This window comes from Scylla paramamosain, chromosome 46, assembly GCF_035594125.1.
Source record: "Scylla paramamosain isolate STU-SP2022 chromosome 46, ASM3559412v1, whole genome shotgun sequence".
Lineage (NCBI taxonomy): Eukaryota > Metazoa > Arthropoda > Malacostraca > Decapoda > Portunidae > Scylla > Scylla paramamosain.
The window spans coordinates 357619-370000 of record NC_087196.1 but is presented as its reverse complement, the minus strand read 5'-3'; the positions used below and the strand labels follow the sequence as shown (position 1 = coordinate 370000).

General features: G+C 43.3%; 1 protein-coding gene across 9 annotated transcripts in view; it reads right to left on the bottom strand.

Moving 5' to 3' along the window:
* Nucleotides 1-12382, bottom strand: part of LOC135094753 (uncharacterized) — a 45668-nt gene that overhangs the window by 6743 nt on the left and 26543 nt on the right. For 2 of the 9 annotated variants that reach the window (XR_010263962.1, XM_063995099.1), the window contains exons 2-4: nucleotides 9001-9155; nucleotides 8409-8655; nucleotides 7819-7914 (exon numbers count right to left, since the gene is read on the bottom strand). Coding sequence is in view for 1 of the 9 variants with exons in the window: in XM_063995099.1 (XP_063851169.1) it covers nucleotides 7819-7914; nucleotides 8409-8564 (252 nt within the window). In the remaining 8 variants the exon portion in view is untranslated. Of the gene's footprint in view, nucleotides 1-7818; nucleotides 7915-8388; nucleotides 8656-9000; nucleotides 9225-12382 lie in introns of all 9 variants that reach the window. The other 7 variants (XR_010263966.1, XR_010263969.1, XR_010263965.1 and 4 more) reach the window with 5 other exon arrangements.

The following is a 12382-nucleotide window of genomic DNA, read 5'->3' as shown; positions in this document are numbered from 1 at the left end:
AATTTCAGGCCCAGACAGCCATGCTCGTGAACACTGAGTCGGGTCATCCTGGATGTGGTTCAGTTTCATGTTCAGCAAATCTTGAGCAAGAAGTGTGATTTCATAAAATGTCTGGAAACAAACTGAGTTATCATTTGAAGTGTGTGGCTCGCGCCGCAACGCTGCAGGAGGCTCCATCCCGCCTGCAGCTCAGCGTGCGGCAGCCCCGCCGAGACTGCTTGCCGTGGTGCCCTAAGAATTCACTTAGGGCCCTTGATTCACTCTTGGCCTTGATATTTTGCATGTATGGCTGCATCGTATATTCCTGATATCCTTATGTCTGGCCTCAATGGCCTCCTCAGATGCCTGCCCTATTGGAATGTTCAAAGCCTCGATCACACTTGAGCCATGCATCAGCATCTTGTGTACTGAGGCTGGCATATAATACCAGTTGTAGAGGGTCACACAGAGCTGTGCTGTGTCCTCAGCATACTTCCTGTAGGCTTCAATGTCGATGTCATAACCCGAATTCAAAGCAAACAGAATAACTGACAATCGATGGATAAGTTGTTCGTCCACTTTTGTAATAGCTGAAGCTTTTGAAGGCTCACTAGAGAACCTTCTTGCACTATTTCCATTATTTGTGTTGCCACTACCTTGTGCAGGCAAGTCCACATTAATTCCAAGCGTTTCTTTTAGTTCCCTCTGAATTCTTTTCTTTTCTTTACAGTATTTTTTGGCAGCTCTCTCTTTACACAGCATGTTTTTACCTGCACACGGCAGCCAATGTGCAAAACACATTCCAGGGTATTTATTAGTCAATGCAAAGGAGATATACCAAATTTTAAATGTTCTTTTGATGTTACTTTCTCTTTTATTACAGTTAAATTATTCATTCCAGAGGGTTTTGTGACAGGTTGACATAAATAACAAGTGGAAGATGCAGTGGTGGCTAGTGCCTGGCATACTTTTCCATCGGCCATGGTCAGAATCAGTTTGTGGTATACAGTATTACCCCCTCCTTCACTTGGTATCAGGTTGTGTATTTCATTTTTAATGAATTCATGTTCAGATGGAATAAGATGTGGAGTTTCCTTGATGAATTGCAATGTAAGGGGGCGGCAATAAACAGATGAGCATGGGGCAGGGTTTTGCCAGACTGTCATCTTGCTTCTTTTCTCAAGTAACTTAAGGGGGCATAGGAAAGTTGCAAACATGTTAGTTTCACTCACATCACTATTTGTATTGTCATATTTCATGGCATAGAGGGAATGATTTCCATTGCCATCAAAACCATATTTACTGATGAGTTCAAAAGAGAGTGGCATGGTATGTGCTGACTGTGATCTGATTAGGTCAACAACCATTTTCTGAGAAAGCAGTAGACTTGAGGCAGTTTTATCAAGCAAGTTTTGGAGAGGGACTTCTGCTTTAAAATCACTGATGTTAATGCCCGGGGGATAACAAGTCTTTGTAGCTTCTACCACACTTTTGTAGGATGGATAAAGTGTACAGTTTCTTTCCTTATGGATGGTTCTTTAATAATTGTAAGTACTTTTGCTCATGTTTGTATTGAGCATTATGGAAAGTGCCTCGTGTGGAGTCAGAGGAATTTCAGTTTTGTTCACCAATTTCTTTATCATTTTTGTTTACCTAGTAGGGATACTTAATGCTGCTCCTTACAAATCTTCGCAGCATGATTTTTCCCAAAATTCCTAAGTTTCATCTGAGCTGCAAAGACAAGCTCTTCTGCTGAATATTTCTTCTTACTTCTGTTTTTCTTGGCTTTGTTCTTTCACTAGCAGTTTTGAAGTCTGCAGATGATCGACCTCTCTTTGAATGACCTGCTTCACTGGTGTTTGAGATCTCATGTTGTGTACTGTCCTCAATTTCCTGTAATTTTAATTCCTTTGAGAGACAAACAATATTATTCTTTTGGAACCTGGCATTGATGTAATTTGCCTTTCTCCATCGTGTCTGGAAGTCATTTTTAAAGGTTGAAATTGCTGCAGGTGTCAGTGTCGGTGTGTGGTGATGCAATATCTCATGTTCTGATACATTAGAAATAACTTGTTCAAATGAGTGGCAGTCTCTACGTGATATATACTTGTCTAACAGAACACTTCTAGCAATCCCCGCCATCTGAAATTAAAGAAACAATACATCTATACTTGTCTGCGTTTGTAGTAAAGTCATATTAAGCAAGTTACTGCTGAATATGCACGATTTCCTTTTAATTATTAGGGCTAACTATTTTATTCATTTTGTTATATTTGCGTGACGGCTGAACAGTTTCTTCTACTTTTTTCACCAAAATTTGCATTATATATTATTACATGCACACTTGGACGTTCTCTATATATTCATAATATAAGTACAGAAATGGTAGGTCTAACCTTGGACTAATGAAGGCTTTATCAGGTTGTTTAAACACTGGGCGGTGTGTGTGGTGCTGTTACACAAGACAGAGAACTTGCGCGCGCCCCTCCCTCACAGTCTCCTTCTCGCGCGAAATTCGAATGCTGTTGTAGATAAACTCTCTTATTCTTAATGGTGGACGTATATGGAGCCCTTTTCTTTACAGACATGTTTATTTATGTATATTCTTCCAAACTAATTGGGTATCGGCATCCGATATGACCCGATCTTACCATACAGGCGTTTCACTAAAAGTCTATTATAAAACCCAATATTAAATACGTTTTCCTTATATCTGTATTATCACATTAAAAAAGAATAATAACCATTTATTTACAGCGATTTTTGTTTGTTACATGTAAAAAATAACAAAAATATAATGATTTTCTCTTTTCCTGAACATCATTATATGCTCTGTAAAATCATCATGGAATGGTTTATGCCGGAAATAACCACGGTATTCCGACATGCTACTTCATAACTTTCGCTGGACCATTGTAAATTTAGTAAACTGTAATCTCCTATTTTGGCCAGAAATTTATCATTTGGTCCCACTGTGCACCGGGACAGCGAGGTCACAACCCCTCGGGTTACATCCCGTACTTGCTGCTAGGTGTGTGTGTGTGTGTGTGTGTGTGTGTGTGTGTGTGTGTGTGTGTGTGTGTGTGTGTCTGTGAACGTGTTTGAACCTGTACTTGAGTGCTCCCCTCAAACGCTCTACTCGGAAATCTAATCACACAGGGAACAAATTTCATCGAGTGAGATACAACACGCAGAGACTCGACGCATTACAGGGGAAACCCTAAAAAAAAATAACCGATAGAGGACGCAGCAGGTGCCCATAAACGTCACCCGATATACGAGACAGAGAGGAAGGGAGAAAAAGGGTGGAAAAAGTCAGCCATTGCCTTCACAAAGGAACCACGAGCAGCTGAGACGCGGAGGAGACAGAACAGTGGAAGCAGCAGAAGTCGAGGCTGGGGAATCAGGATGATCAGCTTATAGGAGGAACAGCCATGGGTAGAATATATGGAGGTTCCTTGGTAATCCTTCTGCGCCTCCTTCAGATCCATGGCCACGCACCAGGCAGTTTTATCGACGTGAAGGAAAATTGGAAGGATTTTTTCGATCAGTAATCTAAAAGCAGTTTGTTTATAAAGGTTGGTTAATAAAAGGAATTTTGATATGAGAGAGAGAGAGAGAGAGAGAGAGAGAGAGAGAGAGAGAGAGAGAGAGAGAGAGAGAGAGAAAGAGAATACATGTACCTGGAGCTGATACCAGAGCGTGTGCATGGGTGTATGAAATTACTCTGCATGACTATTTGATTTGATGTATGGGGCGCTGCGGGAACCAGCGGGCGCCTCACTCACCCTGAAGGGTACCCAACAACTACTCCATACCACTCCATAGGAAGAGAAGGGCTGATGGATACAAGGGATTCAAATGGCATCTTAAATACATTTCCATTAGCAGAGTTACGTGCCTCTTACGACCTGGATTTAGATTATGTAAGAGAATAATGTGTCTGTAATTCTCATAAAATCCAGTGTTGGAAAGTACACATGAACGGCTAAAACCTGGAGATTGTATTAATACTCGTTTAATGCGTGAATGTGTTTGATAGTGTTCCGTGATCGCAGGAGAGAGAGAGAGAGAGAGAGAGAGAGAGAGAGAGAGAGAGAGAGAGAGAGAGAGAGAGAGAGAGAGAGAGAGAGAGAGAGAGAGAGAGAGAGAGAGAGAGAGAGAGAGAGAGAGAGAGAGAGAGAGAGAGAGAGAGAGAGAGAGAGAGAGAGATCCTTTAGTCTCGTATATTCATTACAGATTCAAGTTAGGTTACGTTGAGTTAAATCAAAGCGAGAGAGAGAGAGAGAACGAGTTTAGTTATTCGTTTACTAATGATTTTAGTTAGGTAATGTTAGGTTAGGTTAGGTTAGATTAGGTTAGAGAAATTGTGATTCATAAATCAGTTTACTGTTAGGTTAGGTTAGGTTAGAGAAATATACCCATAAAACATACACCAGTATGCTTGTTTGGAGTTTAGAAGCCACGAAGATTCCAAGTAATATCCCGGTTATTTAATGCAAGCGAGGCGCGTGTCAAAACTTGGGAGGATGGCTTGATGTGAGGAGAAGCAGTACCACCACCACCACCACTGCTTTCTCCCTCACCCTCTCTCCCTCTCCCCTTCTCCTTCCCTCTCCCTTTCCTTCACTAGTTTAAAGTATTCCAGAAAATTTTGCCGAGAGCCACTTTTTTCCGGTCAGGTTTCAGGCAATAAACTTTCTTATCGCGGCCAGGTGTGGGTGTAGAGGTTTGCTGCTCCACGTGTATTTCATCGGTCGCCCGCTGGAGATGTTGGCGTGAAGTTATTGGCGGGAGGCGTGCGTGGGTTGGTGCTCTTCGTTCGCTCTTCGCTCCCTGCCTGGTCTCCCATTGTGGAAATACCGGGAATAAAACCTATTTGCTGATGGGGCTTGAATTTGTTTATTTATTTATTTGGTTGTTTATTTTATGTATTTATCTATTTATTTATTTGTTTGCTTATTTATGTATGTGTGTATTTATGTATTTACTTATGTATTGATTTATTTGTGTATTTATTTATTCGGGTATGCATTTATTTATTTGTTTATTTGTTCATTTCGATATTTATTTATTCATTTACTTATTTATTTACTTATTGATCTATCTATGTATTTATTACGTGCTAAGGAGTTCAACTTATGACAAAAAAAATTACAAAGCCCCTTCAATAAGACCCTCCCTGAAACATATCTTATGCAGAATAAAAAAATAAAAAACTCTGCGCCTCTTTTTTTCTTTCTCTTTCTATTTTTGATGAATGTTGATGCGCCAAGCTCTGATGTCCGTGTTTGCATTTTTTACTTGTCTTTTTTGTTATTTGTGTTTACATTATGTGTTTTGTGGGGATTTGGTGTGACTGTTGTGCGTTTCCATGCCACAGGTCGTCACATGAATGGGTAGAAGTGTGTGTGTGTGTGTCTGTGTGTGTGTGTGTGTGTGTGTGTGTGTGTGTGTGTGTGTGTGTGTGTGTGTGTGTGTGTGCACCAGCCATTTTTCCAGCTTTCCAGCGCATATTTATACTCAGTGAAAGCCTGGCAAAGCTCCCCAGTCGCCTCGAAAGTTTTGGAAATAAATTATGCTGAAATGGAAAGTTAGTCGGAAAGATAAGTCTTGGCGGCATGGCGATCCCCGGACTAGTGAAATGAGCACTCACCTGGCGCCCAACTCCTAGGTGCTCGTAATTGGCTCAACACCGGGAAAAAAGGATCATGCACCAGCTTTCCTTAATTGGCCCTGCGTGAAAAAAAAGGGATCCTGCCGAAGCTCTCCTAAACAAACATAAAAGTCATTATTTTTATCCAATAATGAGCAATACTGCCTGCCTACCGCAGCTCCCCACGCCGCCATTGCCCTAAATACTGCCTTCCTCCCCCTTCTCGATCCCTTCCTGCCTTTTCCAGGCGGGAATTACCAGTAAAATTCCGGTGATGGTGATGCGTCCCGGCCGTGATGGGTATTTGCCTTAAACCGCATCAAAATCTTGCCCTCCAGGCACGGTGTTCCTTCCTGCCCGAGTCTTGTTTTACGCCCTTCCCCCCCTCCTTCGTAATGCATCGCCCTGGAGACGAGATGCTTACACCAGAGAGAGAGAGAGAGAGAGAGAGAGAGAGAGAGAGAGAGAGAGAGAGAGAGAGTGTGTATGGCTGCTGTTAGTTTGCTTGGGTCCTCATCTGCGTTCGCCATAACGCGGTGCTGGAAGTTCGTGCGCTTCCTTCACACCCCCTAACACCACCACCACCACCACCACCTCATGCCACCATGCCATAGTCTTCGCTCCGTAAGCGGTCTTGTAGCTCGTTTTCTGTTGCCTTCCTTCACACTCGGCTGATCCTATCTTAGGTATTTGTTGTTTAGGATGCTTCTCTGTTTCTGGAAGTGTGTGTATATATATATATATATATATATATATATATATATATATATATATATATATATATATATATATATATATATATATATATATATATATATATATATATATATATATATATATATATATATATATATATATATATATATATATATATATATATATATATATATATAAAGCATCCTTGATACCGTGCAGGGTTAGTCAGGTGGGTGAATGGGCAACAAATCCTGCCACAGACTCGTCTTATGGGAATCTATTTCAATATAGGGTTTTCGAATTTCGGAAATGATGGCACAAGAATATGGTGAAGGGATAAAGTGCCTAGTGTATACTGTGTGTGTGTGTGTGTGTGTGGACGAGGCAGCAGGTGCAGGCTCCCCGCTAGGAGTGGGCGCCAATCCTCGTGCCGCCGCTCGCCGCGCCACCCTCAAGCCGTATTACCGCGACTCTCATCCCGAGCCGCCGTGGCCTCAAAAAATCGGTGAAGTGTTGACTGCAATGGCAACACAATGGCGCCACAATACTAGCTCGCCGCTGGGATAAGACAGCACACACCTGCGCCGCCACACACAATACATCCTCAGTCTTGTTATTCAATTGTAGGCGTGTTATGGTGAACGAGTGTGTGTGTGTGTGTGTGTGTGTGTGTGTGTGTGTCAGGCAGTGGTGGCCGCCCGACATCATGACCAGCAGGGTTTAATGAGAGTGTATGGCAATATTTCGTGCATGTGTGTAATTGTAAACAAATATTTTGGGCGTCATCGTGTTTAATATGGACGAGGATGTTAGGGACTGATTGGACGACTGCAATCATGAGTGTTGTGCTTCATCTGTGTTTCGTTAACATTATTGTTGTCTGTGAATATGCATGCATGTGAAGCGTTGAAATGCTTGATTTGTAATGAACATGAAAATTAATTAAATCTTACTTCAATTCATTAAATAAGGAAGAACTGAAGAGTTTAGGAAATATTGGTTTATGATTTCTATTCCATGTCAGTTTTTTTATTAACTTTTAATTAGTAATCGAAGCTAATATATTGCTTAATGATTAACTGTTCATGTTATTGACTTTGATCTATTCATCTTCATTGTTAAAAAAAAAATTTACCGTTAAATCATTGAGTGTGCTTGGCGTCACCTTCATTAGGTCATGCACACAACTGCACTTCAATATTTTCAATCCAAGAGTCATTACACACTGGTCTCTCTCGCAACGTGACATTTTCTTTCAGCTAAACACCTGCAGTGCCTGGAATTCCCACTGCTAAATATAGGGCCAAAGAGAGAGAGAGAGAGAGAGAGAGAGAGAGAGAGAGAGAGAGAGAGAGAGAGAGAGAGAGAGAGAGAGAGAGAGAGAGAGAGAGAATCTATACATTAATATTTACATTCATGAGAAAATACCCACCCCCTCTACACACACACACACACACACACACACACACACAAGAGCAAACACTCACCCAATGCACGTAGTTGATGGAGAAGCGGTCGTCACTGGAGTGTGTGTACAGACTCACCGTCAGGAGCTGGTAGTCCCTCTTCCTGATCCAAGACACCTGCAGAGCACACAAACGGTCATGGTCTTAGCACGTGTGTGTGTGTGTGTGTGTGTGTGTGTGTGTCTAGACGAGTGTTATTGTTCGCTTAACGGGCTTGGATTGATGGCGTGCAGTACATCCACGTCACTGTTGCCTAAGCTATTGTTGTGTATCGTAAGCACATTGTTAAGGCCATTAGAAGGTGCTCCAACGCCTTGCAGTTTAAGTTTCTATCCAAGGACTTTACTATTGACCCACTGTGACCTAGTTGTCTTAGATGTATGTATGTAATATGTTGTGGTTTGAAACTGCATATATTTCTGCATAAATATATGCTAAACAATCACTACGAATTCTCCACTGATAATTGATAGTTCCCTCATAAAAATAAAATAAAATAAAAATAGAAATATAACTAAAAGATAAATACAAAATAGGTAATTATATATATATCCTAAGCCAGTACTCCCTCAGGAAGTGCAATAAACTCACAGAAAAGTTGCTCGAGTCACCATGTTTTTTGCCTTGTATTCACAAGTGTTAAAGCAGCCCGTGTTTGTGGAGGCCGAGGCTGATGAGACAAGGACTCCTGCACTAATGCCACTCAGAGGATGGATGCGGTGGGCAGCCTCGCCTCCACTCGCCGCCTGCGCCATCACGAGTGACATAACTTGTTTACCTCACCAGTCATCGTATTGGAGGCCATGACATTCCTGGTTTCTCAGTGCTTGCCTCAGAGCAGCGTATTCTTTAAAAAATCTGGTGAATATTTAGTGTTTTACTTTTAATAGGTTCTAGGAGAAGTTAGAGTTTTTAAGGGTGTGTAGTTTTTAAGGGTGTAGATTCATCTCAGAAGGGAAAAGACCCACGAGAACAAGACGAATATATGCGTGGCTTTTGAAAATAGTCTTAATAACAAACTCAGACACAAGAAAATTCTATAAATCATCGCTGTATCCCTTAAAAATACTCTTAATTAAAGAACAAAAGCGTTTAAGAATACGGGCGAGAGATCAACACAACCTCAGTCACATCAAGGTACCGACGCTTCCCCACAGGAACTTCAGATCTTAAGGTAACTTGCTGACACACTCCGTCATTTACCAGGCCGCCAGTCGCACTTGAGGTCTTGCAGTGAAGAATGACGGACGCTCCCACTTGTGCTGTCACGATGCTTTTGTTTTGAGTCACGAATCTGTCGCCGTCTGCCTTCGCGCGCCTGTCCCCCGAGCTCCAGCTATTCGTGTTGGTCCATTGCGCTGCGGGAGAAAGAAGGTGTTCCCCCCGTCAGGTTACGTTAAGTGTTTCTAAGTCTTGAGGTCACCGTCCTGGGAAGTGTACAACGTGTTGATAACCACTGAAATAGAGTAATGTGTGTGTGTGTGTGTGTGTGTGTGTGTGTGTGTGTGTGTGTGTGTGCGCGTGCGCGCGCGTGCGCGTGCGTGCGCGCGCGCGTGCGTGCGTGCGTGCGTGTGTTGCATTCCCTCGCCTTTGTACTCCACACTCTCTCTCTCTCTCTCTCTTGTCTGTTTGTCTAGTCTTATTTTCTGCGTCATGATGCGTTTCTTTTGTTTGCTCAGCTCACACACACACACACACACACACACACACACACACACATCGACATCCTTCATTCTCATAATAACAGAGAAGCAAATTCATGTTCATCTCATCTTCAGGAAACACAATAACAATAACACATTCAGTGACGAAATTCAGAAACACAATCTGACGGATTAGAATTAGGCAGCAATCCCCGATAAATAGTAAAAAAAAATAAATAAAAAAATCCGCCGCGGCCATGAACATAAATAAACAGGCTTAATTCGTAACAATAGATTAGTGGATTCGCTTTGGAAACCGAATCAACCCGATGAAGCTCCACTCAGCGTGTCTCGCCCTTCTGTTCGGATCCCGGAGTGAGCAGTGACCGGTGGCATAGTGTGTGGGTGTCTGCGGGAGCCTTTGATTAACGACCGCCACTAAATAATGGAACTACACACGAAAGGGATTGAAACGCTTCGTCCACCCAGAGCACCGACCCTTTAGAGCGAACGGATGATTATGGAACACAGAAAAAACGTAACAAAAAGAGAAGCTGTTTATGCTGATGTTATTCTAAGTAGCAGTGAGTGGCGCAGAGTGTTAGGGCAAAGGGCGTGTTTTGCCTTCTAAGTCTGTTATGATACACACGAATCTCTCTCTCTCTCTCTCTCTCTCTCTCTCTCTCTCTCTCTCTCTCTCTCTCTCTCTCTCTCTCTCTCTCTCTCTCTCAAGTTTTCACCCAGAGTGTACCATCGACTTTTCACCCCAGGCCAGGTGAAGGTAAACTCAGGTATGCAAGCACGTCGCCTTGCCAGGGAGCCTTCCATTACCCGGTGCATCCGTGCCAGGCTGGAGTGTGGAGTGGATGGAGAAGGTGGAGAGGCAGGCATTGTGAGGACAGGAGGAGGACAGGCAGGGTGAGTGAAGGAGGATGAATTAAGTGAGTGAGAGGAAGATGAGGGGAAAGAACGCAGACAGGAATAAATTTTAACTTTCCTCCTCTCCTATCCTCTCCTTTTTCCATGTATATATTTTACGCTGTCTCACTTTTTCTCAGTGTTCCTTCCGTTTTGTTTCCTGCAATCCTGTGCACCTGTTTACCTTCGTGCCGCTACTTCCTATTCGCAGAATTTCACCCAAAGAAAAGAGGAAATTGAAAGGAAGAAGAATATCCAGACAGAGTCAGCTGACAAAGCACTCTCATTACAATAACAAAGAGGAAGGAGGAGGTGGAGGTGATGGCGGACAGGAATGGAGAGAAGAAGAAGGAAGAGGAGGAGGAGGAGGAAGAAGAGGAGACTGAAGGAAGAGGAGGATTAAAGGTAGAAGGGAGGAAAGGAAGAGGAGGAGGAGGACCATGTGTGCTGAAAGGAAGAGAAGGCTTACGATGACCACAGGAGGAGGAGAAACAGGAGAGAGGAAGGCAAGATGAAGGTAAAGTCTTTGTGAATACGTTTAATCACACACACGCCTCACGCCCTTTCCGCTGCTCTCCTCATAAAGACGGAGGCACGAATGGTCGCCTCGTTTGCCGAAGTGCATGTGGTAATCGCTCCCGCGAACACCCGAGCGAGACTGCGCCGCCGCGAGACGATCGGAACCCCCCCACCTCCTCTCCTGTAGTAGGTGCTAAAGGTACCGCTGCCGCAAGAATGGGGAGGGTATTTCTCCTGGTGTTTCTCCGGGTGTGTTTCCATATTGATCGGTTGTAAATGTGCGGTGCGGCGCGGCGGATTTGTCAGCTGGGTAATTATGGAGGCTGTAATGACTTCACAGGAGGTGTTAAGTGAGGAGCGCCGCCTCATTACCAACACTTTCTTCATCATTATCCTCCTCCTCTCCGCCATGATAGTGATGAGGGTGATGGTTGTGATGGTGGTGGTGGTGGTGGGGATGGTGATAACTGCATGCTGCTCAATGTGCTTCACTCAATTGCACGTCTTGACTTTTTCTATTATTTATCTCTTTTTTTCAGTTGTTAATGCATAGGTGTACTTTTTTTTTATAGGAAAGAGCAGATATACGTAGGTTTATGCGTCTCTCTCTCTCTCTCTCTCTCTCTCTCTCTCTCTCTCTCTCTCTCTCTCTCTCTCTCTCTCTCTCTCTCTCTCTCTCTCATGCAGGCTGGGGGAGGGGATGAGGAGGAGCAGGAGGGAGCAGGTCACATGAGGAAAACATAAATCGGCCGCCTGGGATGGGAGTAATAGTTCAGTTTCCCCTCGTGATGGGGCCGCTGACTCACGTGGCAGGCGGCTGTGGCTGACGGGAGGAAGGCAACAGAGAAACGCACTGACAGGGACCCGCGTTAAGAGAGACTTTGAACGTTGACCGGAACTGTTCCATGCTGGAAGCTTCAAGACACTCCTCATGATTTTGGATAATGTTTTTTTGGCTGCACTTTTTGGGGGCTGGCATCTTTAACGGAGAACCGCCAGAACTGAGATCCGAGATAAGAGACAACTCCGTTAACGCAGACCTATATTACAGAGACCACACCAACAGAAAACGATATTAGCAGGGAACCATATTGACAGAGGACTATATTAACAATGATCCATCAATAGAGAGCAGCACTAACATGGAGCCTAATTAAAGAAAAATCCATCAATAGAAATCAACACTGAGCCAAGTGAACAGAGAACTGCGTGAACAGAAAAAAAAATGCTTTGCGGGACGTGACCGAACAAGGAACAACATTAAGAAAACACTACAATTTAACCTAAGCGAACAGAAAAACTTATTGGGGGACGTTATCGGACAAAGAACAACACTGAAAGAACACCGCAATCGAACCTGATTTAACCGAACATACTTTTAAAACGGAAATGCATCGCTTAGCAGAACACGATGAGTGACCGACGCTCGTCAACGGAGACCGGGACAATAGTGAACCGCGGTAACCAAGAACCGTGTTGAGCGTTTCGTTGACGCGGCACAGTTG